Below are 26,242 nucleotides of genomic sequence, written 5' to 3'. Positions count from 1 at the left end.
AGGGCCTAACTAAATGGTTATTTTAGGGAGCAGTGTGTTAATTGGGATAAAATATAAACGCGTGCTTTTTGGGAGGAGAACGTCACTTCCTGTCATTCTGGCTATTAACTGGATCGCAGACAATGTGGACCCTAGCGGTGCGTTTAGCGAGAGGACAACTGTTCAACAGCAGCGGAGCGACTCGCTTCTCTGTATCGCCTCTCTGAAGAAGTTGGACTGAAGGAGATACTTTCTGGATCCTTTTGCTGCCCGACATGGAATTTTTACTGAACACCTGTGGACAGCAAAGAGTCAAACATCTGCTGTTATTATACCTCTATCTTGAAGGCAACAGGTCAGTAGGCTATCGGGTTAAATAGATAAATTTATCATCGTACGAAGTCAGATGAGAGTTCCGGCAAGGCTGGCTGCTCCACTCTCCACAGAACAACTGTCTCTATAATGTCAGCTTCTATGAAACCATACCTCAGAAAATAATACAGATTTAACATTGGTAAGTTTTTTAATTAAGGTGTCTGAGTTAGAGTCTGGATAGCGTACTACCTGGTACGCTATACAGTTCCTGCCATGACGTTTACTATGTTGCCTATAATGTATTTTTTTTGTTGACACTATTTGAGTTTGATGTCATGGTGTTGTACTGGACTGCATAATGTTCGGAGGTGTCTCCAATATTCTGCCCCACCTCATGTATAAACAGAGACACCTTGCAGTATAATGTGGTCCAGTACAACACCACCTTTAGCTTATGACCTCAATAGTAAACATATATTGTAGGATACCGGTGTAGGCCTACCTAATAAAGTGGCTAATGAAGCGTATAGGACTATAAATTCAACTTTAAAAACCACTACATTTTCGTCTCTGTAGGAGTATTCTACAACAAATTTTTGTCAGATGAACTTTCACGACAAAAGATAAGTCTTCTATCATAACTTTTAACCAATAATAATACTACTAACTAAAAAACATATAACTTTATAAAGGGTGCCTCATTAGAAGATGTTTTTTCAGACAAAAGCTTAAAAACATCTCACATGCATTATATCATGACTTAACTATATGGTAAGTCTGATATTAGCAGTATATATTTGCTTTAGAGCTGGTTCACCATGTCTGATTTTGAAACAAAAAGATGTTGCTGTTGTTGTTGCCTCTGTTTTTGTTTTTTTTTTTCCACAGCTGACTGTCCTAGACCTCACGGAAGGGGAAATATGGTCTTATCCGACAAAACGCTTCTAATGAATGATTTTCCAGAGGGTATTAGTGTCACTTTAGAGTGTGGTAATGGATATCTTGCAGACACGGGCTCTGGGATTATAACTTGCATTGATGGGAATTGGACTGAACTAGATCTCACCTGCAAAAGTGAGTCCTGTCTACTTTCATTATAACTCCATTGATACTTATCAAACATAGACCTCTAGTTTTGACAACCAACCATAATTTTGCCGTTTTGGGGTTTATGTCCAGGCATAACATTCCAGCAGCAATGTTCTCATGTTTGTTTTTATATTACAGAGATGGACTGTGGTCTCCCTAAACCTCAGCCGAATATGAGCTTCAATACCAGCGATGGTACCCTGTTTGGTGCTGTAATAACAGTAGTTTGTGACAAAGGGTGAGTATAAATGTAAAAGATATCAAATCCATCCATCGTCAACCGCTTATCCTGCGTACAGGTTCGCGGGGGGCTGGAGCCAATCCCAGTTTACATTGGGCGAAAGGTCGGGGTACACCCTGGACAGGTCGCCAGTCCAATGCAGGGCCAGATATCAAATTCCCCAATCTAATTTCTGGTTGAATTATAACTGAAAAAAAAAAAATGTCTAGGATTTACAGAAGTAAGCGTCTATATGGAGCAGCTCCAGTGACAACACACAGGGAGCCCTCAGTAGTAATGTTCATTAACAAAAGCAGTTGTCTTGTCTTATCAAACAGTGCTGTTGGCAAATGGACCTTGAAGACTGAAGTCAAGGTGGATTCGCTAATGGAAAAGGTCTCTAAAGAAAACAACATAGAGAAGAATAGACAAACAGAGCTGTGGCCAGAAAGTGTTACATCATGGTTTCACTGATTAGAAACATGGCCAACATTGAGAGACTTGTTGATACATAGTTCTTGATTAAGCTCTGTAATTATTGAGTTTCAATACGGAAATCAGCTCCCTACTGCATTGCAAAATCATGGCTCTCCAGTATTTCCTCCTTAAATAAACAGTCCTGCTTTATTTTTTTTACTTTCAACAGTTACCAGATTAGTGGATCAAGCTTCAAACAGTGCTACGCCAGAGGGTGGACTGGAAGAGCTAAGTGTGAAAGTAAATGTCTCTTATTTTGCATTTCTTGAACCCATAGCCAGGAGCAATAAAACAATTGTTTTTTCGTACATTCCTACAACAAAATCTATTTTAAAAGACAAGCTCTGTTTCTCTACTCTTGCACGAGTGGGTTAACACATGGCTTATGTAGTTTTGTTTTTTCAATCTTTGTGACATTGTTCTTCTTCCTCTGTTCCCGAAGTTTTTTGTGCTTTTTCTCTTTCCTCTGTGTCAGTCAGTATAGATTATTTGCATGTGAATAACCAAGTGAAGTGACCAATGGCAGAAGCTAATGGGATTCTCAAGATGTTCCAAAATCTGGAGAAATCATACGGTACATCTGTAATGAAGGATACACCCTGATTGGGAAAGCTAGCATTATGTGCAGCGAAACTGGTGAATATGATTCTTCGCCTCCTGAATGCAAAGGAAAGCACACTCCATCCAAAAATATCTCTTAATACATATCAATTCAGTTCAAAATAATCTTTTTTATAGCGCACCAATTCAAGTATTGTTTACATTATGTAAGGACCACACAGATAGTTTTGCATGGTTTAACTCATTATTGACAAATACTCTACTTGACTGACCATTTTTAAATCACACACTTCGGGAATTTGGAAAATCAGAAGCAAGTGGGCTTTCAGGGAGGGGGGCCTTGAAGAGACAGGAGCTAAAACAGAATGTTCAGAGGGTGAAACGAGGAGCTGAAGAAGTGGACAGTATGAGAAATTTGTGTTTTTTGAACATTGCAGCATGTAAACATTTTCTAGTAGAAACTAGGGGTGGGAGAAAAAAATTGATTCTAACTCGATTACCAAATCAAAAAATCTATTATTTAAATGTTAATTGATAACGTAACATAATGTTGACGGAACGCAAAACGCCGAACTCCCACTTGCGGAAGTGCAGCGCCTGGACCGTCTGTGGCGCACAAATAACAGAGACCAGTGTTCCCCCCTATATTCGGCACACCACCGCTGCAAAATAAATAACTACCCTACTTGGTGTCACACAATCATGAATATCAATGCGCAAGTAATGATTTTAACTCGCACATTGTGCGAGCGCCATGACACTAAAGGCTTGGCAGCTCCCTGTGGATCCTCTGTGTGAGGCCAAACGAAAGAGAGAGGGAGCAGCAGAACATGACGGTGAAAGTTAGCAGAGAAAAATATTAGCAGTAAGTTTCAGTGTGGTAGTAAACGTGCAGTGTAGGTCAGTGTGTCCGTTAATGAAAGTCTGTTGTTTCCCTAACTGCTGGAAAATGCAGGCAGTTAGCGCAACATCTCCCTTGTACAGCACGTGTTTTGTCTGCTAAGTTAGGTCACGCGGTCTAGTAAATAAAGTAAGTAGCTGTATGCCATTACTACTTAGTTGTCCAGGGTTGAGAACATCAAGTACAAGTTAAACTGGTGTACAGCTCTGTCCTGTACACATACTGTACATCCTGATACTAGTTAAATTATATTTCAGTTTTCAGAAGAGTCTTAAAACTGGTTATTAGAGAGAAGAAGGAGGTGACCAGAGATTCCCACCCCTAGTAGAAACCCTAAAAATAATTTTTAAAAAGTATGAACCTGAAAATGAGTATTCTACCACACCTTTAAACCTCTTGCCAGCATACAGTGCATCTGTGTATATGTGGGGCTTGCAGATGACAATGAAATGGGTGACTGTCCCAATCTTGGAGGTCCCAGATCCTGTTCAGCAGGATCCGGTGTTCTGTTGATTTATGCTTCCTATCAAGATGTGCTACTTAGCGGTTCTGCGCATGCGTATGACCCACAAGCGTCGTCTGTTTCCACGGCCATAAATCTGTGCAACCTTGCTGTTGGGCATGCTGTCGAGACGGTGGCTGATAGTCTAATAATGATTTCTTTTTGATATTTTTGACAATCAGAATAGGCTACCTCTGATATCTTAAAAAAAGATGGCATGATATAGGATTTTCAACATGCTCCCCATCTCCTTACAGTATACAGGTGCTGGTCATATAATTAGAATATCATCAAAAAGTTGATTTATTTCAGTAATTCCATTCAAAAAGTGAAACTTGTATAATGTATACATTCATTCCACACAGACTGATATATTTATAAGTGTTCATTCCTTTTAACTTTGATGATTATAACTGACAACTAATGAAAAAATCAAGTATCTCAGAAAATTAGAATATTGTGAAAAGGTTCAATATTGAAGACACCTGGTGCCACACTCTAATCAGCTAATTAACTCAAAACACCTGCAAAAGCCTTTAAATGGTCTCAGTCTAGTTCTGTAGGCTACACAATCATGGGAAGACTGCTGATTTGACAGCTGTCCAAAAGACGACCATTGACACCTTGCACAAGGAGGGCAAGACATAAAAGGTCATTGCTAAAGAGGCTGGCTGTTCACAGAGCTCTGTGTCCAAGCACATTAATAGAGAGGCGAAGGGAAGGAAAAGATGTGGTAGAAAAACATTCAAAAATGTGGGGGAGATTCACAAGGAATGGACTGCAGCTGGAGTCAGTGCATATGAAGAGAACCATGCTTGTATGTGTGTGCAAGGTGAGTATGTATGTATGCGCAAGGTGTGTAGGTATATATGTGCGAAGCGAGTGTATATACGTCAGATGAAGTATGTGTATATGCGCAAACTGAGTACGTATGTGGGGCGAGTTAGTCAATAGAGACAACAATTAAACATTAAAGTGTCTAAAAAACAATATATGTGCGAAAAGCTGATTAGTCCGCCAGTCATAAGCCATCACTTTTTATTATGTACATGAAATTGGAATATTTTTAAATGTTTAATAAGTAATTATAAAGTACATTTTCTCATTTGGTAGACACTTTTATCTTCCGCTGTGGGTTGTGTGGGTTCCAAATAAAAGCTTCAGCTATATCAGTAAACGCCAATGTAATGTGCTGACAATTAAGCAGGTGAAAGTTTATTGCTGGTGGATAAGCCCCACTTACTTGTGTGGTGCAGGGGCAATGAAATTGTTTTCATGCAGAAGGTTTCAGGTTCAAATCCCAGTCATGACAAATGTTTGGCGGGAGATTTATTGTCACCATTACATTTACATTTAGAAGGAAGAAAAACGTTTTTAAGGGAGGAAGGAAGACATTTATCCCCTGCCAAAAATGTAAAGTGACTTTACATTTGTCTGTCTATCTTTCTCTCAGTCAAAGTGTAGTTACAAATCTGGACTAATGCAATATGGAAAGCAATGGCATTGACTATTGACTGTTAATATGTTGATTAGCTGGGCAGACAGGGATATATGGATGCACATCTCTTGGTACATAATAAGCATCACATATTTAATCAAATCATAGTATAAATAGAATTTTCCCTTTGAAAATGTATTAAAGTAAACCTGGGGAGCCAGTTTGAATGGGCCAGATGCAGCTGATAACAATAAAGTATTATTTATAATTTTCAGGGGCTATGCTAAAGTTTGTCAGTAGAGTACATACTGGATCATAAGACAGTACAAGCACAGTTAATCCAAATCCAGCCTCAGCCAATACTAGCACAAACCCAGTAGGCTACAGACGACTTTAGCAAGTCACACAGACCAAGTTGAAATACAGGCAGCCTCAGCCAGTACAAGCAAAGCCAGAGATGTGTGTCCACCAAAGCATTTTTTCCTGAGGCCAGTGTCTTTTTTTAATTGATTGCTCTGGGAGTGCCAGGTTTTTACAACATGGTAAAAACGCCAGCAGCATGACGAGGCGCTGAGAGTGTTTTTCCGGAACTTTGGGAAAAACGCAGCACTCATTACTGTCAGTTTTTACCCAGCCGTCCAATCACAGTGCAGGAGGGATGGGACAAACACCACACCGAGCACATCCCAGCTCTTAAACAAAACAATGTGCTTCCTCGCAGAGTTATTTCCTCTCCCGCAAAATCTCATGGCAGTCTCACTCTACATGTTTTGGTGGACACAGGCACCGGTGTTGGGCAGTAACGCGTTACACTGATTACATTACAAAAACAACTTTCTTTACTGATTCTGGTGAAACTGGATCATATTTGATGGAGAAATACTAGAAATATGGAGAAAATATTTTTCTAGTTTTCTCTCTGATGTCCCCCTGCTGCTCTGCCTCAGCTCTGTGATTCACAGAGTGTCCTGATGGACAGATAGCTTTACTTGTTGCTGAAGTTACTTAACAGCTGTTAGCTGCTGTTAGTAGCTCAGTTGACTGTGCAACCACTGGTCAAATTAGCTTACTCTGCCTGTACAGGGAGATCGGAGCACCGGGGGTATGTTAGCGTTTACCATAGACTGTAACCGTAGCCAGGCGAGCGGGCAACAAAACCTCGCTCAGCAGCCTCCCAGTGACCACAGCATGAACAGGACCGAACACAGCCTCAGCGACCAACAGGGAATCCAGTAACTTACTGAGATGATTTACACAGAGCTTCTGTGATAGCTTTACTTTTTGCTAAACTGCAAACCTATCTGCCTGTATCTGTGGCTGGTTACTTCGGTCAGTTAGCCGTGCTGCTAGCGGTGCTATTAGCTTACTCAACCCCGGGTTGCCAAGAGGCAAACCCGGCAAGAAACCCACCTTCGTACTGTATCCCCAGTGGTCAAACTGGCCTCTGTCGGTCTCTGAGGCTGTGTTGGTCCAGCTGCTGTGTTCTCTCACTGAGAGCTGGAACCAGTCTGCACAGAGTCTGCATGGGGTCGGGGCGTAAACACACATTTGGTGCTACTGGCGACTGTAAACGCCAATCAATACCTCCGACACGTCCTTCCCTTGCTTTGTGTTTTTACAGAAACACGTACATATACCATAGACTGTATATAAAAAACATATATGGAGACAAATAACACTGCGTTTTCTGTTTCATGGAAACTTTCTGCTTAAAGTAATCCCTATAAGTAATCCCAGATTTTTAAAAATGTACCTGTAATCTGATTAAGTTTTTATTTTCTGTAACTGAATACAGTTAAAAAATTTTTGTATCCTGATTACTTAATGCTGTTACATGTAATCTGTTACTCCCCAACCCTGGTAATGAGTTACTGTAATATTATTACTTTTTCCAGTAACTAGTAGTGTAACTAATTACCTTTCTAAAACAGTAATATTGTCAGTCAGCGGCACCTGACCTTATGAAGAAGAAGATGAAGAAGACATACTTTATTAATTAGCAAGGGGAAACTATGTTTTCACTCTGTTATTATGTTAGCATTTACACACAGGTCCGAAAGACACACACATGCACAAACAGGACCCATAGCAACACACAGAGAGATGTCAGAGTGGCGCCCCGAGCAGTTGGGGGTTCAGGGGCTTTCTCAAGGCCTCCTTCGGCAGTGCCCAGGAGGTGGACTACCAGTCCACGCTCCGCAACACTGGTCCGAGCTGGATTCGAACCGGCAACCCTCCGGTTCCCAGCCTAATCCTTACGGCCGCCCCAATCAGGTGATTCATGTCAGCAGTTACAGAAAAACTAAAGGAAGACAGGAGAACAGAGGGGAGAGGCGTTCTTTCCACAGTTGTAAGTAGAGCCATTATTGTGTCACAGTCTAAGATGCAAAGAACATCGTCCTCTATTGTAAACTCTGTGTGACAAGCAAAAAGCTTTCAACAGCGAACATTTCTACATCTGATTTATTGGAGCATCTGCTGAAGCAGCACAGTAATGTGAAACTTACAGAAAGAAACTCTGGCAGCTACAGTCACTGATGCTTGGACTCTCAGGAGAAAGTGGCGTTAACGTAACGTTTTGTAAAAATAGTTTATACTGCTCTTATACAGTGCCTATAAAAGGTATTCACCCCCCCCCCCCGGATGTTTCACCCTTTTGTTTGTTTTATAAATGAAATCATGTATCACTCGAAAGTAATAACGAGTAACTTAAGTACTTACTTTTATCACCCAGTAATAAGTAAAGTAATATTACTTTTTTACAGAATAATAAGTAACTAGTAATACAATTTCTGAGTAACTTTCCCAACACAGCAACAGAACAGTTGCTGTTCCACCAAAGGATCCAACAGATTGGCCCCCAGTCTTAACAGACTTTTTGAATACTGAGTTAGTGTGCACAGGTCCAGTCAAACCAGCAATGTATTTTTCTAGAAGGGGTTTCCATTCAGGCCTATTATGGAGCGAGTATGTTTTAAATAAGGAAGGATTGTAGTGAGTGTTATTTTGCTTAGGGCCCCAGGGAGGTTAGGACCGCCTCTGAAAGCAGTAGAGAATAGTGCTGAGAGGGCCTCTGCAGCAGCGATGGCGGGGAGCGCATACGGGGGACAGAATTTATATGCTCCGATGTGGTAGTAATGTTGAAACGGAGGTATGGTTATCACGCAGTTTTGATATATGTTAGTAATGAATGTGTTCTAAGACTTTTATGTTTTATGTTAATTTCTAGGGAAGCGCTAGGGAAACAAAATCTAGCAAGATCTCCACCATTGACATGTTATTAATACTGTAGGTCAGGGGTAGTCAATAGGCAATGTGTGGGTTCTTGGTTAGCTCAGTCAGTAGTAGCTATACAGGTCTCTCTGTCGGGGGGATGTGAGTTCGTTCCCCCTTGCTCGAACATTTGTTTCCCCTCTTCAACAAATTAACTATGCTCACAGTAAAACATGTGGTGGAGGGTGTGCGTCCCGGCGGTTGATCTACATCCATCAACCTAAGGACGTTATTTTTCACTTCATTTCCCCACAATCTCCAGGCTGAGTAAAGTCCTGTGTAACTGCCCGCCGGGGATAAAGCATGATGCGGAGCCTTGACTGATGCCTTAAGGTTTCTTTTATTTCTTTATCATCATCCGTGTCCAAAATGCCGTAGTACCATGAAAACTAGAGATAGCCTATACAAAACATACAAACATGAGTAATTTTATACCTAAACATATTATTTTAGCTAAAATCAAGCATGCAATTAAAATAAACCTAATAAAATACACGAATTAAACTACTATTACTCAATCCCACTTTACATAATATCCCTTAAAACACACAGTGAACTAATACCTCAAAGCCAAATGGCTCTCCGTCAATACATACATAAACAACTCTCAACAATAACCCACATGAACAACTTCACATCCCGCTGCACCCGCACATAAACAACCATACACACCTCCTTCCGCTCCTTCCGAGGGCAAGCACGGGGTCTATTTACAGCCTTACCGGGGTCAGTTGAGCCCAGTGGCAAAACTACACTGCCCACTGGTGGAAATTGCTGGTAACTGCGAGGAGTGATGGGCCCATTGTTTACAACATAATTCCAATAAAACCAAACTCCATACAAACACACAACCAACAAAATATAAGGAAATAATTACTAAGATCAACCCAGGGTGGGTTAAGCGGGCATTTACATCCTGCGCTTCTCATTCAGGGGAATCACGTTTCCTGGAGAATTTTTTGGTGTGTCAAGCACAACACATAGTCTTTTGAATGTCTTTCAAAACTTTTCAAAGTAAAATCTCTGAATTCAACTCGAAATAAAGCATTCCTGCAAAAAAACTTTCTTGGGTTTTTATTTTGTTGGCACAATCACTTAAGAGGAAGTGATTATGTGAGTAGGCTGCTGTTGCTGTTATGACTGAGATCTGTTTCAGCACCAGCCGCCATCAAGCACTGCACAAGTTTTGTCAAATAGAGTGAATACTCCTTATGGTCCACTAGCTGTAGGTTTTGTGTGTAGCCTAGCAGAAAGAAATTCTGACTCTATTTATGGGGAAACAAGGTGGCTTGTGCTGATCCATACACGCACTAGCCACGATTTGTATGTCAGAGAACGTTAAATTACTTGCCCAAGGACATTTAGCGTACTTTCTAGTTATGCTTTCCAAGATATGCTGTAGTTTGTGATGTTTTTTACTCTCTTTAAAAAAACTTTTATATTCTCAAACGTGTGTCCCTCCGTAGGGCCCCACTCCTATCAAGATGTTAAAATGGGTGATTATTTATGCTCTGCATTTAACTTTGCATGTGTCTTTCAGGATATACACTTCTTATAGTCAGTTCTACTGGGTGATGTACATTTTTTTCTTTACAATCTGTCTCTCACTACAGTTCAACAATGCTGTACTTTTAGTTGACATAGCAGCAAAAGCCACTGTTACTATGGCAGGTTTCCAGCTGTCATAGCTTTTCTCGGCTGAGCTCAGACAGAGCATGACTGCACAAAGTAGATGCTTTTTCAATTACAAGAGAAAGCTCAGAGGCATCTCATGACACATATGTCTCATGTCCATTAAATTTCCATATTTCACAATCAGGCATGAATCATGGGCCGGTATTTGGAGTGAGAGCACAAATGATATTGGTTCAGAGCTCCAGTGAAACTACAAGACTGGTTTCAAATCCTCAATGAAAGACGTAAGGATTATGTCTGATAAATTAACCTACTGTATATTTTACATAAAACTGAAGCACTTGAATAAATGGCACATGCTGAACTAGAAATATCCCTAACAGGTGTTACTGCAAAACGTTTAATGCTGCTATGGCTGTTAAAACCCTCTGCACTTCATCATGTTAGAGACTGTGACCCTGGTTTGGATGAGACCTGCTCAGTCATTCAGAACTTGCAGCTATAGATGAGCAGCCTTAATAGCTACAAAATGTCTGGCAATTGCATATGGTGTGATAATTGACGAAACAGCTTAATTAAATGGCTGGAATATGACAGAATGTATGTTTTATTTCAGGGACAGGCTTAAAATGATATGTGGAATCAGATTGTACTGACCCTTTCATAGCCAAGGCAAATGTTCTACACAGAGCTGTTGTCTTTAAACCTTGTTTTTGACTTGTTGACTATACATTTTCTTTTTTCAGGAAATGTAACAGTCTGTGTTTCTTCTCTAACCCAAATGTGTGTCTTTTTATTGGCTTTTCTGTCTTAAAACAATCACACACTGCATTAATATGGAAATATCAGATGATGGGTCAGATTTGTTCCCATCTGTGCAACAATAATCTAAGACGGTAACAAGCAGTTGCTGATACCTATAGCTTATGAAAAGTTAGAGATGTGAAGAAAAAAATCTTTTCTCTTATTCAAGTTTGTGACATTGATCACCAGTGCCTTTCACCTGGTGTTAATTCACCATACCCAACACACACATACAAAACATATTTTTGCTATGTTTCGAACTCCTGCAGTACTTGTGAACAATGTCAGTTCTTAAGTAAAAAGAAATGTGTGTGTGTTTCTGCTGTCATGTCAGAGAGCAGAACTCATGTGATAGATATTGGTTTTATGGTTTTATAAATAAGGAGGAAACTGCTGTCTTGTTTCACACTGGAAGAAAACAATGCCATATGATTTTTGTTTCATCATGATTATCCTATTAGTACCTTTAGTCAGTTTTTACAATTTTAATGCAGTTTATCGTTTACACCACTAGATGTCACTGACTTGCAGTTTAGTGTTGTGTACATGGTGGACGGCAAGCATCAATTCAGATGTGAAAAAAATATCTTGTCTCAGTTAATCATTGTAGGGTTAGGGGTAATTGTTTTTTGGGTTAGGTTTTTTATTAAAAGCTGTTTTCTGCAGAGATCATTATGGTGACAGTGAGCTTTTTCTTGTGAAAAATAATATTTCTGACAGCTTTTGGCCCTTTATTTATATGAAATGCAGATATCAGGGGAGAAAGTCCTCCAAAATGAAACCTTTTATATGGTAACATTGATTCTGTAATAGAGATATACAGTATGTATAGTGTGTGGAGTAAAATGTTCCTGCTACTCTTTACATTACATCCTTGGTATGCCTGAGCACGGTAAAGGCAAGTAAACTATGCAGGACAGATATTAACGTTTAAGTTGAGAACATTATTAGACATGAAGAGATGCAGTTACATTCTTCTGGCAGCTGAGAAGGGAGGTGCCTTAATCGTTCACTTGAACAGAGTGTTTGGAGAGATAAGAAAAGCAGGCTCTGCCACAGCGTTTGGAGGCTTTGAACATGAAAAGTTCCTTGGCAAACTAGCATTAATTACCTGCACATTTTTCAGGTGGTGCACCACATTTTTCCAAATCACATTTTACTGGCTTTACATCCGGTTTCGGTGTGTGCTAGGGCACACCTAAACCACACCTAAACTATTAAAATCAAGCTTCTTCTTTATGGTGATGCAATGTGTAGTATCCACTACCCTGGTGTTTCTTCATTGGTTTAGAAAAACACTCACTAAAGAGTACAGACAGGGGTTACTAAACGCTTTTTGTTGATAGGTTTCTAGGTGGGTTTCTGTGGTAACTCTGCGTGGAGAAAGGAATCGGCCCCTGTCAACAGACTTGTGGTTAAAAATGGGTGGTGAACTCCTTGGAATTTACCCCAGTATGTGAGTGAGGCACAGCCCCCTTGTTGAAGAAAACTGTGGAATGTATCCATGACAATAACACAAACCCTAGAAAGTGAAACTACTATGACAAACAATTGAATCCTCACTGCTGTTTCACAATCCCTAATTTATTTCACTTATATCTATTGAATTATTATTATCATCATTGTGGTTGTTATTTCCCAAGGCATGCATTGAAATGCAATTATTATGAGATTTATCATATTCTCTTGGTTAGACTCTCAAATTTGTGGTTTGTACCAAAATAAAATAGATAGAATAGCGATAGAATAATAAAGGCTTTCCCCATTTGAAGATCCAGGGAGGGAATACCCCTTATTTCCAGGAACACCCATAATATTTTTGCGTGTTGCCATCGCAACACTCAGGGAGACATCTCCACTTCTCACAGGAGGTGAGACGACTGAGCTGTTCTAACTGGTGGACAGACTAGAAGTCTGTGTTTATTTACTGCTCATAACTAGCATCTTTTAACTTTTATAGTCTTTGTTTACCCTGAAACCTATGTCTGAGATTTTTTGCTATCCGACGCTGGCTCACATGTCAAGATAAACGCCTTTAAATACGAAGCATCCTATCCTGCCTGTCAACACCCCATGCTTTTGAAGGAAGATTTTATAGACGTATTCGTCCCAGTGGGAAATTGTACTAGTAGGCTACAGCAGTCAAGTCACACACGAATAACAAAACAAACAACATGAGGACACATAAAAAGATATATAAGAAATAAAACAATGGAAACATAAAAATAGCTACAGGGATGCAATATGCAAGTAATTCTACTACAGACTTCAACAGTATGATTGATCTAAACTTTGTATTCTAAGATGTTGTGTTGAAACGCTAAATATCTGTGACTAAATTGTACTTTTAGGGAGCAGTGTGTTGTTAATTGGGATAAAATATAAACTCGTGCTTTTTAGGAGGAGAACGTATCTGCTTTTATTATGAAGGCATTTCTATCTCACTTCCTGTCATTCTGGCTCTTAACTTGATCGCAGACGATGAGAGCAGTATTTGGGCGTTTTGCGAGAGGACAACTGTTCACCGGCAGAGGAGCGACTCGCTTCTCTACGTGGCCTCTCTGAAGAAGTTGGACTGAAGGAGATTCTGGATCAGGATCTTTTCTCTCCTTGTGCAGCACGACATGGAAGTTTTACTTAACACCTGTGGACAGCAAAGAGTCCAGCGACTGCTGTTACTATACCTCTTTGTATTGAAGGCAACAGGTCAGTAGGATATAACATCAGCCTGGCAGTGTGGTTAAATAGATAATATTTATCAACGTACGAAATCAGAGGAAAGTTCCAGCAAGGCAGGCTTCTCCACTCTCCACAGAACAACAACTGTCTCTTACTGTAATGCCAGCTTCTATGAAATATTTGTGATTTTCTTTTTTAATTTAAGGAGTCTGAATAGCGGACTACCTGGTACACGTGTACAGTTCCTGCAATGAAGTTTACTATGTTGCCTATAATGTATTTTTTTTGTTGACACTATTTGAGTTTGATGTCATGGTGTTGTACTGGACTGCATAATGTTCGGAGGCGTCTTCAATATTCTGCCCCACCTCATGTATAAGACACCTTGCAGTATAACGTGGTCCAGCACAACACCGCCTTTAGCTTATGACCTCAGTTGTAAACATATATATTATAGGCTACTGGTGTAGGCCTACCTAATAAAGTGGGAGCGTATAAGACTATAAATTGAACTTTAAATCCCACTACAATTTCGTCTCAGTAGGAGTATTCTATGACAGTATTCTTTGTCAGATGGACTTTCAAGACAAAAGATAAATCTTCTATCATAAAGTTTACTCCTCTGAATATTTAAGATTTGGACAAGATAATAGATGAATGGATGGATTTATTTTTGGTTGATTAATGGTTTGACATTTAAATCTGCATCATTCAAATCAATGAAATTCCCTGACAACCAAGCTTATTGAGAGCTTATACCCATAAATAATTAGTAAATTATTTTTTAACCAATAATAATACTACTAACTAAACACATATAACTTTATAAAGGGTGCCTCATTAGAAGATGTTTTTTCAGACAAAAGCTTAAACATCTCACATGCATTATATCATGACTTAACTATATGGTAAGTCTGATATTAGCAGTATATATTTGCTTTAGAGCTGTTTCACATGTCTGATTTTGAAACAAAAAGATGTTGCTGTTGATGTTGCCTCTTTGTTTTGTTTTTTCCACAGCTCACTGTCCTAGACCTCACGGAAGGGGAAATATGGTCTTATCCGACAAAACGCTTCTAATTAATGATTTTCCAGAGGGTATTAGTGTCACTTTAGAGTGTGTTAATGGATATCTTGCAGACACTGGCTCTGGGATTATAACTTGCATTGATGGGAATTGGACTGAACTAGATCTCACCTGCAAAAGTGAGTCCTGTCTACTTTCATTATAACTCCATTGATACTTATCAAACACAGTCCTCTATTTTTGACAACCAACCATACTTTTTCCGCCATTTTGGGGTTTATGTCCAGGCATAACATTCCAGCAGCAATGTTCTCATGTTTGTTTTCATATTACAGAGAAGGACTGTGGTCTCCCTAAACCTCAGCCGAATATGAGCTTCAATACCAGCGATGGTACCCTGTTTGGTGCTGTAATAACAGTAGTTTGTGACAAAGGGTGAGTATAAATGTAAAAGATATCATCCCCCCATCTAATTTCTTGTTGAATCATATCTGGAAAAAATATGTCTCGGATTTAGAGAAGCAAGCGTCTATATGGAGCAGCTCCAATGACAACAGACATGGAGCCCTATATAGTAATGTTCATTTACATAAAAAACAGTATCAGACAATGCTGCTGGCAAATAGACCTTGAAGACTGAAGTCAAGATGGATTCGCTAATGGAAAAGGTCTCTAAAGAAAACAACATAGCGAAGAATAGACAAACAGAGCTGTGGCCAGAAAGTGTTACATCATGGTTTCACTGATTAGAAACATGGCCAACATTGAGAGACTTGTTGATACATAGTTCTTGATTAAGCTCTGTAATTATTGAGTTTCAATACGGAAATCAGCTCCCTACTGCATTGCAAAATCATGGCTCTCCAGTATTTCCGCCTTAAATAAACAGTCCTGCTTTATTTTTTTTTACTTTCAACAGTTACCAGATTAGTGGATCAAGCTTCAAACATTGCTACGCCAGAGGGTGGACTGGAAAAGCTAAGTGTGAAAGTAAATGTCTCTTATTTTGCATTTTTTGAACCCACAGCCACAAACAACAAAACAATTGTTTTTTGGTACATTCCTACAACAAAGCTATTTTAAAAGACAAGTTCTGTTTCCCTCCTCTTGCACAAGTGGGTTGACACATGGCTTATGTAGTTTTGTTTTTTCAGTCTTTGTGAGGTTCTTCTTCTTCCACTGTTCCCAGACTTTTTTTGCCCTTTTTCTCTGTCAGTCAGCAAGTAGCACAATTTATAGTATAAGACAACAATATGGATTATTTGCTTTTATTTTAAAGTATTTTGTGATAAGAATGTGCGAAAACACCTCTTTGTGTGATTCCTCAGTTGTAACTTGTGATGAACCGAGTGAAGTGACCAATGGCAGAAGCTCATGGGATTCTCAAGATGTTCCAAAATATGGAGAAATCATACGGTACATCTGTAATGAAGGATACACCCTGATTGGGAAAGATAGCATTATGTGCAGCGAAACTGGTGAATACGATTCTTCGCCTCCTGAATGCAAAGGTAACTCCATCCAACAATATCACTTTATACATATCACTTCAATTCAGTTTTATTTATATAGCACCAATTCAAATTAGACCCCTGGCTGACTGCCTTCAATTATAACAACAGCTGATATTAGCTCAAATCATTCTTAAAGTAGTTGTTCTCCCTTGTCTTTTGAAAGAAATTAGCCTAAAGCTGTTTTCCATCAATTTGTTTTCTATTTTTTCTTTCTTTTCTTCTTTGGTACCACAATTTTTTCCCAAAAGACAAGACTAACAGTGCACGTTGGTGCTCCGCCAGTGGACTAAACCATTCTGCACATTTTGTAAGGGGTGAAAGGGGCCTTCACTTTTTTGGTGGGACACAAAGTTCTGTCTCTACTGTCGCCACTAATGGCTTTGAAATAAATGTTTCAAACAAAAACAAACTTTTTATTTTAGGCCTTTTGACACCTCTCCCTGTCACTACGATGCCCATGACAACAGAAGACAGAATAACAACAAAAATTGTAACACCCTCTACAACTCCAGCACAAGGTATATAAATATTTTACAAACAGAAATCAAGAAATCATTAAAATATTTGTACACTGAATAATTTAAAGATAATAATTGATAAGAGTAAAAGTTATTATTGTAATAACTATTGTTAATCTACCTCTGTCACTAGAAGGAATCCAGTTTATTAAGACTTTTCTTTATATGTCACAGAAGCATCCACACTCACAGCTCACGGAGAGAAAAGTACCACAACCGGAACAGCACCAACTGTCCCACCTTCAGTACAAGGTACAACAAGCTGATCAGTATGTAATTAAGTTAAAAACCTTTTAGGCACATCGGTTAGTAGCATTAATGGATTATGTGCATGCTGCATGCATCTCAGAAATGGCTCCTCAGCTTGACAAGTCACTTTTATCCTGTCCAAAAAAGAATGGAAAAATTATTCTGATTATTCTGTTTATTTTTTCAGATTTTGTCAGGCTAGCCGTGCCCCCCCCATTTCCAGTATTTATGCTAAGATAAGCTAACCAGCTGCTGGTTATAACTTCATATTACATACATACATAACAGACACATATGAGAGTGTCATCGATCTTCTCATTTTTTAAATCGCAAAAGAAAGTAAAAAAACATATTTTCCTAACATGTCAAACTATTCCTTTAACATTGTAATCTATGGCTCTAAGTTTAAATTCTTTTTCTGTCTGTAAAAGAACTGTTATGTTCTGAGACATGTGTCTCCCTCCATAGTTTATATACAGGTGAAACTAAAAAAATTAGCATATCGTGCAAAAGTTCATTTATTTCAGTAATTCAACTTAAAAGGTGAAACTAATATATTATATAGACTCATTACATGCAAAGTGAGATATTTAAAGCCTTTATTTGATATAATTTCGATGATTATTACAGCTTATGAAAACCCCAAATTCAAAATCTCAGAAAATTAGAATATTGTGAAAAGGTTCAGTATTGTAGGCTCAAAGTGTTACACTCTAATCAGCTAATTAATCCAAAAAACCTGCAAAGGGTTCCTGAGCCTTTAATTGGTCTCTCAGTCTGGTTCAGTGGAATTCACAATCATGGGGAAGACTGCTGACCTGACAGTTGTGCAGAAAACCATCTTTGACACCGTCCACAAGGAGGGAAAGTCTCAAAAGGTAATTGCAAAAGAAGTTGGATGTTCTCAAAGTGCTGTATCAAGGCACATTAATAGAAAGTTCAGTGGAAGGGAAAAAGGTGCACAAGCAGCAGGGATGACCATAGCCTGGAGAGGATTGTCAGGAAAAGGCCATTCAAATGTGTGGGGGAGCTTCACAAGGAGTGGACTTAGGCTGGAGTTACTGCATCAAGAGCCTCCACACACAGACGGGTCCTGGACGTGGGCTTCAAATGTGGTATTCCTCTTGTCAAGCTGCTCCTGAACAACAAACAACGTCAGAAGCGTCTTACCTGGGCTAAAGGAAAAAAAGAACTGGTCTGTTTCTCAGTGGTCCAAAGTCCTCTTTTCTGATGAGAGCAAATTTTGCATCTCATTTGGAAACCAAGGTCCCAGAGTCTGGAGGAAGAATGGAGAGGCACACAATCCAAGATGCTTGAAGTCCAGTGTGAAGTTTCCACAGTCTGTGTTGGTTTGGGGAGCCATGTCATCTGCTGGTGTTGGTCCACAGTGCTTTATTAAGTCCAGAGTCAGCGCAGCCGTCTACTAGGACATTTTAGAGCACTTTATGTTTCCTTCAGCAGACGAGCTTTATGGAGATGCTGACTTCATTTTCCAGCTGGACTTGACACCTGCCCACACTGCCAAAAGTACCAAAACCTGGTTCAATGTCCATGGGATTACTGTGCTTGATTGGCCAGCAAACTCGCCTGACCTGAACCCCATAGAGAATCTATGGGGCATTGCCAAGAGAAAGATGAAAGACATGAAACTGAACAATGCAGAAGATCTGAAGGCCGCTATTGAAGCATCCTGGTCTTCCATAACACCTCAGCTGTGCCACAGGCTGATAGCATCCATGCCACGCTGCATTGAAGCAGTAATTACAATTCATGTAAAAGGGGCCCAAACCAAGTACTGAGTACATATGCGTGATTACACTTCTCAGAGGGCTGACATTTCTGTATTTAAAATCCTTTTTTTTATTGATTTCGTGTAATATTCAAATTTTCTGAGATTTTGAATTCGGGATTTTCATAAGCTGTACGCAATAATCATCGAAAATATATCAAATAAAGGCTTGAAATATCTCACTTTGCATGTAATGAGTCTATATAATATATTTTCACCTTTTCAGTTGAATTACTGAAATAAATGAACTTTTGCACGATATGCTAATTTTTCGAGTTTCACCTGTATTTGTTTTTCATCTTCTTCCCCCTCACTGATCCAACTTTGAGGCATTGAGATGAATTTAATTTTCATTCAGTTCAATTGTATTTATATAGCAGAACAGAAATTATCTCAGGCAAGGGCGTCACTTTGTGTTGAAAAGTGGTAGGGACATAAGTGCTCATATTAGGGGTGGGATGATACGCTTGGATCACGAGACATGATGATGCACAAGAATGAGACGAGAAGGAAACGCTGAAATATATGAGAGGTCCTCCCCCAGAAAATTGAAGCATTAAACATTTAATTTCCTGCATTCTGGAGACATTTTCTGCTCCAATTTATGGTGGAAATGTCTTTATTTATGTAAAGGAAAACAAAAAATTCAGCTGGGAGGAGAACATTCATAAATAAAAAACTACACTCACCTAAAGGATTATTAGGAACACCATAATACTGTGTTTGACCCCCTTTTGCCTTCAGAACTGCCTTAATTCTACATGGCATTGATTCAACAAGGTGCTGAAAGCATTCTTTAGAAATGTTGGCCCATATTGATAGGATAGCATCTTGCAGTTGATGGAGATTTGTGGGATGCACATCCAGGCCACGAAGCTCCCGTTCCACCACATCCCAAAGATGCTCTATTGGGTTGAGATCTGGTGACTGTGGGGGCCATTTTAGTACAGTGAACTCATTGTCATGTTCAAGAAACCAATTTGAAATGATTCGAGCTTTGTGACATGGTGCATTATCCTGCTGGAAGTAGCCATCAGAGGATGGGTACATGGTGGCCATAAAGGGATGGACATGGTCAGAAACAATGCTCAGGTAGGCCGTGGCATTTATACGATGCCCAGTTGGCACTAAGGGGCCTAAAGTGTGCCAAGAAAACATCCCCCACACCATTACACCACCACCACCAGCCTGCACAGTGGTAACAAGGCATGATGGATCCATGTTCTCATTCTGTTTACGCCAAATTCTGACTCTACCATCTGAATGTCTCAACAGAAATCGAGAGTCATCAGACCAGGCAACATTTTTCCAGTCTTCAACCGTCCAATTTTGGTGAGCTCTTGCAAATTGTAGCCTCTTTTTCCTATTTGTAGTGGAGATGAGTGGTACCCGGTGGGGTCTTCTGCTGTTGTAGCCCATCCGCCTCAAGGCTGTGCGTGTTGTGGCTTCACAAATGCTTTGCTGCATACCTCGGTTGTAACGAGTGGTTATTTCAGTCAAAGTTGCTCTTCTATCAGCTTGAATCAGTCGGCCCATTCTCCTCTGTCTTCTAGCATCAACAAGGCATTTTCGCCCACAGGACTGCCGCATACTGGATGTTTTTCCCTTTTCACACCATTCTTTGTAAACCCTAGAAATGGTTGTGCGTGAAAATCCCAGTAACTGAGCAGATTGTGAAATACTCAGACCGGCCCGTCTGGCACCAACAACCATGTCACGCTCAAAATTGCTTAAATCACCTTTCTTTCCCATTCTGACATTCAGTTTGGAGTTCAGGAGATTGTCTTGACCAGGACCACACCCCTAAATGCATTGAAGCAACTGCCATGTGATTGGTTGATTAGATAATTTCATTAATGAGAAATTGAACAGGTGTTCCTAATAATCCTTTAGGTGAGTGTATAACATATAATAATGCAGTAATCAGCAACTTGTTTGTTTTAGGCAGTTACTTTTTAGACACATTTGTTTCCTCTATATTTAAATTGCTTTGCATGTGTTCTTATTGTGGAAATAAATCTTTCTCAAAGCATTTTCAATTGTTAGTCAACATTTCTTGGTGTGAGCTATTTTTCAGAACATTTTTAACAAATGCTTTCAAAAAGTGATGGGGACAAAATCAGCCATTTCAAAATGTGGTGGGGACATGGCCCCAGAGTCCCCAGTGTAAATGACACCTATGATCTTAGGGTATTTGTATACATCAGGTCTAGACCCTACTAGTTATATAGTTCCACTTGGTGACAATGGAAAAGAAAAAGTCCCTTTTAACAGGCAGAACCCTCTAGCAGAACCAGGCTCTGGGTGGGCGGCCATCTGCGTCAGCTCTGCGTTGGCTGCATCGGCTCAAAGCAACACATACGACTTTTTCTACCTACAAACACATACGTGCAAAATTATTTTGAAGGGTACTATAATCAACAAAAGATTGAACAGATAGTGGCTTTAAATCAATAAGTGAAATGATCAGTTTGTAACATACCTTCTTCTATGTGTTGATACTGTTTCTAATGTAGCCTGTGGTAGTGCTGTTGTCCATGGCCGTTTAAATAGTTTTCATACTAATAATACTGTTTCATACTTGCAGACAAGGATAACCTGGCTATAGATACTAATAAGTATATTGGTAAGTTATTGAGCCCCACTCCTATTAATATGTTAACATGGGTGATTTTTTATGCTCTGCATTTAACTTTGCATATGTCTTTCAGGAGATACATCAGTCGGTTTGACTGTAACGGTGTTGACTGTTCTGCTGGGTAATGTACATTTTTTTCCCCTTCACAATTAAACAAAATGTTGCAATTGAAATACAGAATACAATAGTTCTCTTTTCTTTACAGCTGTACCTATAGGTATCTTTTTATACAAGTTTCTTCTGAAGAGAAAAGGGTGAGGTCCAACGTTTTACTCTAACTCTTTAATGCATGACTCTTCACTTGATTATGATTTGTGTCATTCTTTTGCTTTTTCTCTTTGCACTTTCTGCACTTAAAGTTACTTAGCTAATTCTGCAGCAGATCCCAATTCTTCAGTGTTTTATAGTTTTTGAACCATTTACTGATATCTAGATGTATGTGTTCCAGACTTGTGCTGAGAAATGAAGGAAGTCGACAGGAAATTATTTTTTTATAAAACTGGCTGTGACATAGAAACCAGCATAAGCAAAAAAAATTCCCTTCAGGCCGGATTGAATCAGGATGTCTTTATTGATCAAGTTCAATAAAGTTACTGAACAGGAAACCATGCAGAAACAGGCTGGCATATTGAGACTTATGTGACAACTTTTTTGTTAAGACATTCATGTGAGCTGAATTTGACAAAATAAATGTGCAGAGACAAATGCGCTAACTGCGAAATAGCAACTTTATATTCATGTTAATGCAGCCATTGCTTGTGAAATTCACTTGTAATCCAGATAAATGAAATAGCTTAGTTTCAGCCAGGGAAGCTTCCTTACACATGAATAATTTGTTAACTATAATTATATGCAAGCTTCATATATTGCATTAAGCCAAGGTTAAAGCTTACTTTAAAATTACTTTAAAAATTATTATTCTCTCAAAGTTTCAATGACTAACACTAACATTGCAGAATGCTATGCAATAAAACATAATTTGGTGAACTAATAAAATTTTAACATTAAAATGCTAAACAATTCTGACACAGATTCCTTTATTGATGGCATTATAGCTCATATGACACCAGAGAAGACCTGAAGCCGGAGTAATTACAGTTCCAAAATCTTTAGATTGCCTACCTGACGAGGTACCTGTCAATTCCTGTCTTTTCACTGTTATCAAGAGCAACTGCCGTAAAACCGCAAAAATGCCTCTTTAAAAAAATATTAAAAAATTGTTTAGTTATTCAATTTCTCAGGGAAAAATCCAACTTTATTTTTTTAGGTGAAATAGATATTACATATGAAGTCAAAAATGCATGAATGGTGTGAATGAAGCTCAACCTAAACAGTTTTTTCTTCACCAGCTCTGCAAATGCAACCGTGCCTATCTTTTAAAGACCACCTGTGACCCATGGAGGACGTGCCAACAAAATTAAGCAGTGTCTCGATAGGGGCGAGATCCAATGATGAAAAGCACTTTTTTTTTTTACTGCCACATTTTTTTAAGAATTGTAAATATTAATAACACCATATTATTATTGTTGTTGTTATTATGTATGGAATAAACTGGAATAAACACTTTAACATTGCCTCCATGTGTTATTAAGTATTGCAGTATTTACAGATTTTTGAGAAGCCTTAAGCCCATACATTTGTGTTATTAATGTGCTGTTTTGCTGGGATAGACTCGTGAAAAAGGTGGTTCAAGGAGCATACAATGTGTTGAATTCAGTTTGCAGACTGAAATGGCGACTGATAAAGATACAATCAGCTGCATTCTTTGCCTCCTGACTTTCTTTTCATCATTGTGTATTATTCTGGGCCTCTTTTTGTACGCTGGGGGGAAATAAGGGAAAACCTTCTTTCATGAGAAAAGAATCCAATAGAGTATCTACCATCAATGAACCGTGTAAAAGTAACTACTGTATTAATCGTGAGGGGAAATTCTCAGGAAAGTGATCGAAATGTTTTTGGTCTTGAATGAATGGGCTCCTTGAACCAGTGGAGCAGAAACCTGTAAAGGTTTGTTAACCATTCTTTCCATATATGGAAATGACTGATTTTATTAATGCAACCTTAATAAATCTAAGTCATTTTTTGTGCTACATTGCATTGCAAGCTATATTATGTAAAAGGGGGAATAGTATAATGAAAAACATGTTGAACCACTGTTCACATTTGATAAAGTAGCAGATTTTGTTCCATAAAGGAGAAACTTAATGATTGCATTCACAGTCATGGCAACAGTGACGGACCGTGCCATTATCCTGCCAGGGGGCGTGAACCAGTACAGAGAAAAGCCCCATAAAAAAAAATGTGGTTCCACTGTTTCATTGTATCCTGGTCTGCTGTCGTCCCAGAGGCTTGCAGTGTGCCTTTTTGGGATCAAAAGAGAGGGTTACTTGTGTCTACTTCTAAATAACTTACATACTGTATGTTAGTAAATCATATCTGTCAGATGTTACAGTTTAAAAATCCATGTATATAATTTTGAAAAAACTTGAGCTTTAGCTGGACTAAAACATTGCTTTTGATTAACCCCTGGAAGAAGAAAACATGGTCACAAACTGGATATGCACTCATCATTGCAGTTATTCATCTTAGTTGTGTGGACAGAGTGCATTACCAGAGAAGAGGGGTTTGCCCATGGTATTTGTCATCAACCATCCTTCAAACCCAGCCCCTAAAAACATCACAAAACACATGAAGCATGTGCCCACAATACAGGGCAATATTTCTAAGTGCTTAGTCACCCTACAGTCATGTACACGTTAATTACAATGTACTTATAAACCAGTTAGTGTACTATTTTTATCTCATAGTATCATGAATAACAAGCTTTAGTGGTCCTCTTCTACATTTTCAACAATTTGTCAGATGTGGCCTTTCCACAGGAAGTGACCAGACAAAAAAAACAGAGTGACAAAAGGAAATCTGGTGTCCTCCCAGTCAGTTACTGATAGAGGCTTCCTCCTCCATCATACCCTGTTTTTCCACTACACAAGTGAAGTATCACACACTATCACCACTATCATAAAACTTTGAAAAGCATTTACCCCCCAAACATCAGATTATCTGGAATTGTTTGGTTAATTATTATAACATTCAGGCATTTTCAAAAGTATCAAATTGTCAAATTGTTGAAAATGTTTCATAACCCTTTTCAACATTTGTCAAAATGTCTTTTATGTAATCTTTCCAAACTACATTTGAATATAAAAATCACCAACACTGGAGTTATGAGCCTTTCATATGACAACAGCAAGAGGTCACACAGCATCTGCTAGTTTTCCATTGGTCTTTAATGTGTGTCAGTGATGATGTCTGCCCATCCTCTTTGTGGGAATCCTAATCCAGGAATTCACTTTGTACTTACAGAACAAATGTTCAAATATGATGAGAAAAGTGATGTTAAACTTTTCAAACATAACTTATCTAAAACATAAAACAAATGCTTTAAATGGTGTACAGTACACACAGAACAGAAACACTTTAATGTTGCTGGAAAACATTTTTCATACATTTATAAACAAGTGTGACCCTTCATATAAAGCATTTATAAGCCATGTATTAGTTTTGTATTATTTTTAGTGTGTTTATACATTTAATGCATAAACATGCGTCCTTTAGGTTATTCACACGTTTGTAACTCCTATGTTATGGCCTGGCTCAGAGGCCACAGCAAATACAGGAAACCACGCTTAAGGGATTGCCAGGAAAGGATGTTTATTAACAAAAGTAATTTAATTTAACAAATATAACAAATAATTTTAAAGCTTAACAAATGTGGCTGGCAAAACATAGTGCCAGGTTAACTTAAACAAAACAGAGAAGTAACAACATGACGCTGTGGTGCTGGGGGCCAGGAAAAAGCAATCAGTCAAGCCCCGCAACAATCAGGAAAGGTTGGGATTTATGCAATCTGGAGACAGTGGCCAGCTGCCTCTGATGTGCCTGATGGCCTCAGCTCCACTCCACCAGGAAGTTCACCCTGCAACAAAACACAGGCACAGAGACACACACACACAAACAACCTGGCAGAGGTCCTGGGGCCGTCACACCTACCATTAAGCATTTGTACCAGGTTTGTACACATATATACACACACACATAAATTAAATGTAGTAAATGTTTATAATGCTTCATGAGGCATGAAATAAATTCATTCTGTCATATGTAGAATTACTTTGTAAGGATATTGGTGCAAGAAGACCTGATGAGGCTGGAAGGGACCTGGAAGCATTTCGTGACAAGAATATCTCAATGTTAAATGTTAAATCTAAATGTTAAATGTTAAATCTAAATGTTTAGAAAACATGCAAATTGATCACACCCCCTATCGGGTTCTTGCCCTCACCACTGACCTTGGATTCAGCCATGAGATCCACATGTGAAACAAAGAGTTTCACATGCAAGTAGATTCTTGGACATGGTGGACATATTGGGAGAAGAGACAGAGAATACGCTAAGGAAAAGATTTGCACCAACTCAGACAACCGAGTCTGAGTTATTTATACTATTCCTTACTCCCTGCTGGTGTGTATGTAATAAAGTTTTGGAACCTCAATTTTCAGTTTCAAAACCTTTTTTCACACATTTGCACACCAGTTTTCAGATCACCATTTACAAGGTTTCAAACCTGGAAAACA

General features: G+C 38.9%; 1 protein-coding gene across 1 annotated transcript; it reads left to right on the top strand.

Moving 5' to 3' along the window:
- Positions 1-283: 283 nt before the first annotated feature.
- On the top strand, positions 284-23,182 carry im:7151449 (complement decay-accelerating factor). Its single transcript, XM_038697364.1, has 13 exons — positions 284-334; positions 1,183-1,368; positions 1,522-1,621; positions 2,250-2,320; positions 16,229-16,411; positions 16,837-16,932; positions 17,107-17,184; positions 20,246-20,302; positions 21,558-21,596; positions 21,682-21,729; positions 21,814-21,862; positions 22,664-22,738; positions 22,958-23,182. Exons 2-12 carry the CDS (start codon positions 1,215-1,217, stop codon positions 22,698-22,700), a joined length of 912 nt encoding a protein of 303 aa, XP_038553292.1. The 5' UTR covers positions 284-334; positions 1,183-1,214; the 3' UTR covers positions 22,701-22,738; positions 22,958-23,182.
- The last annotated feature ends 3,060 nt before the right edge of the window (positions 23,183-26,242 follow it).

The sequence above is a fragment of the Micropterus salmoides genome, unplaced genomic scaffold, assembly GCF_014851395.1.
Source record: "Micropterus salmoides isolate LMB-PRFRI ecotype aquatic unplaced genomic scaffold, ASM1485139v1 Ms_hic_scaffold_4, whole genome shotgun sequence".
Taxonomy (NCBI): domain Eukaryota; kingdom Metazoa; phylum Chordata; class Actinopteri; order Centrarchiformes; family Centrarchidae; genus Micropterus; species Micropterus salmoides.
The sequence above is the reverse complement of the archived record's forward strand: the minus strand, read 5'-3'. Positions and strand labels throughout refer to the sequence as shown.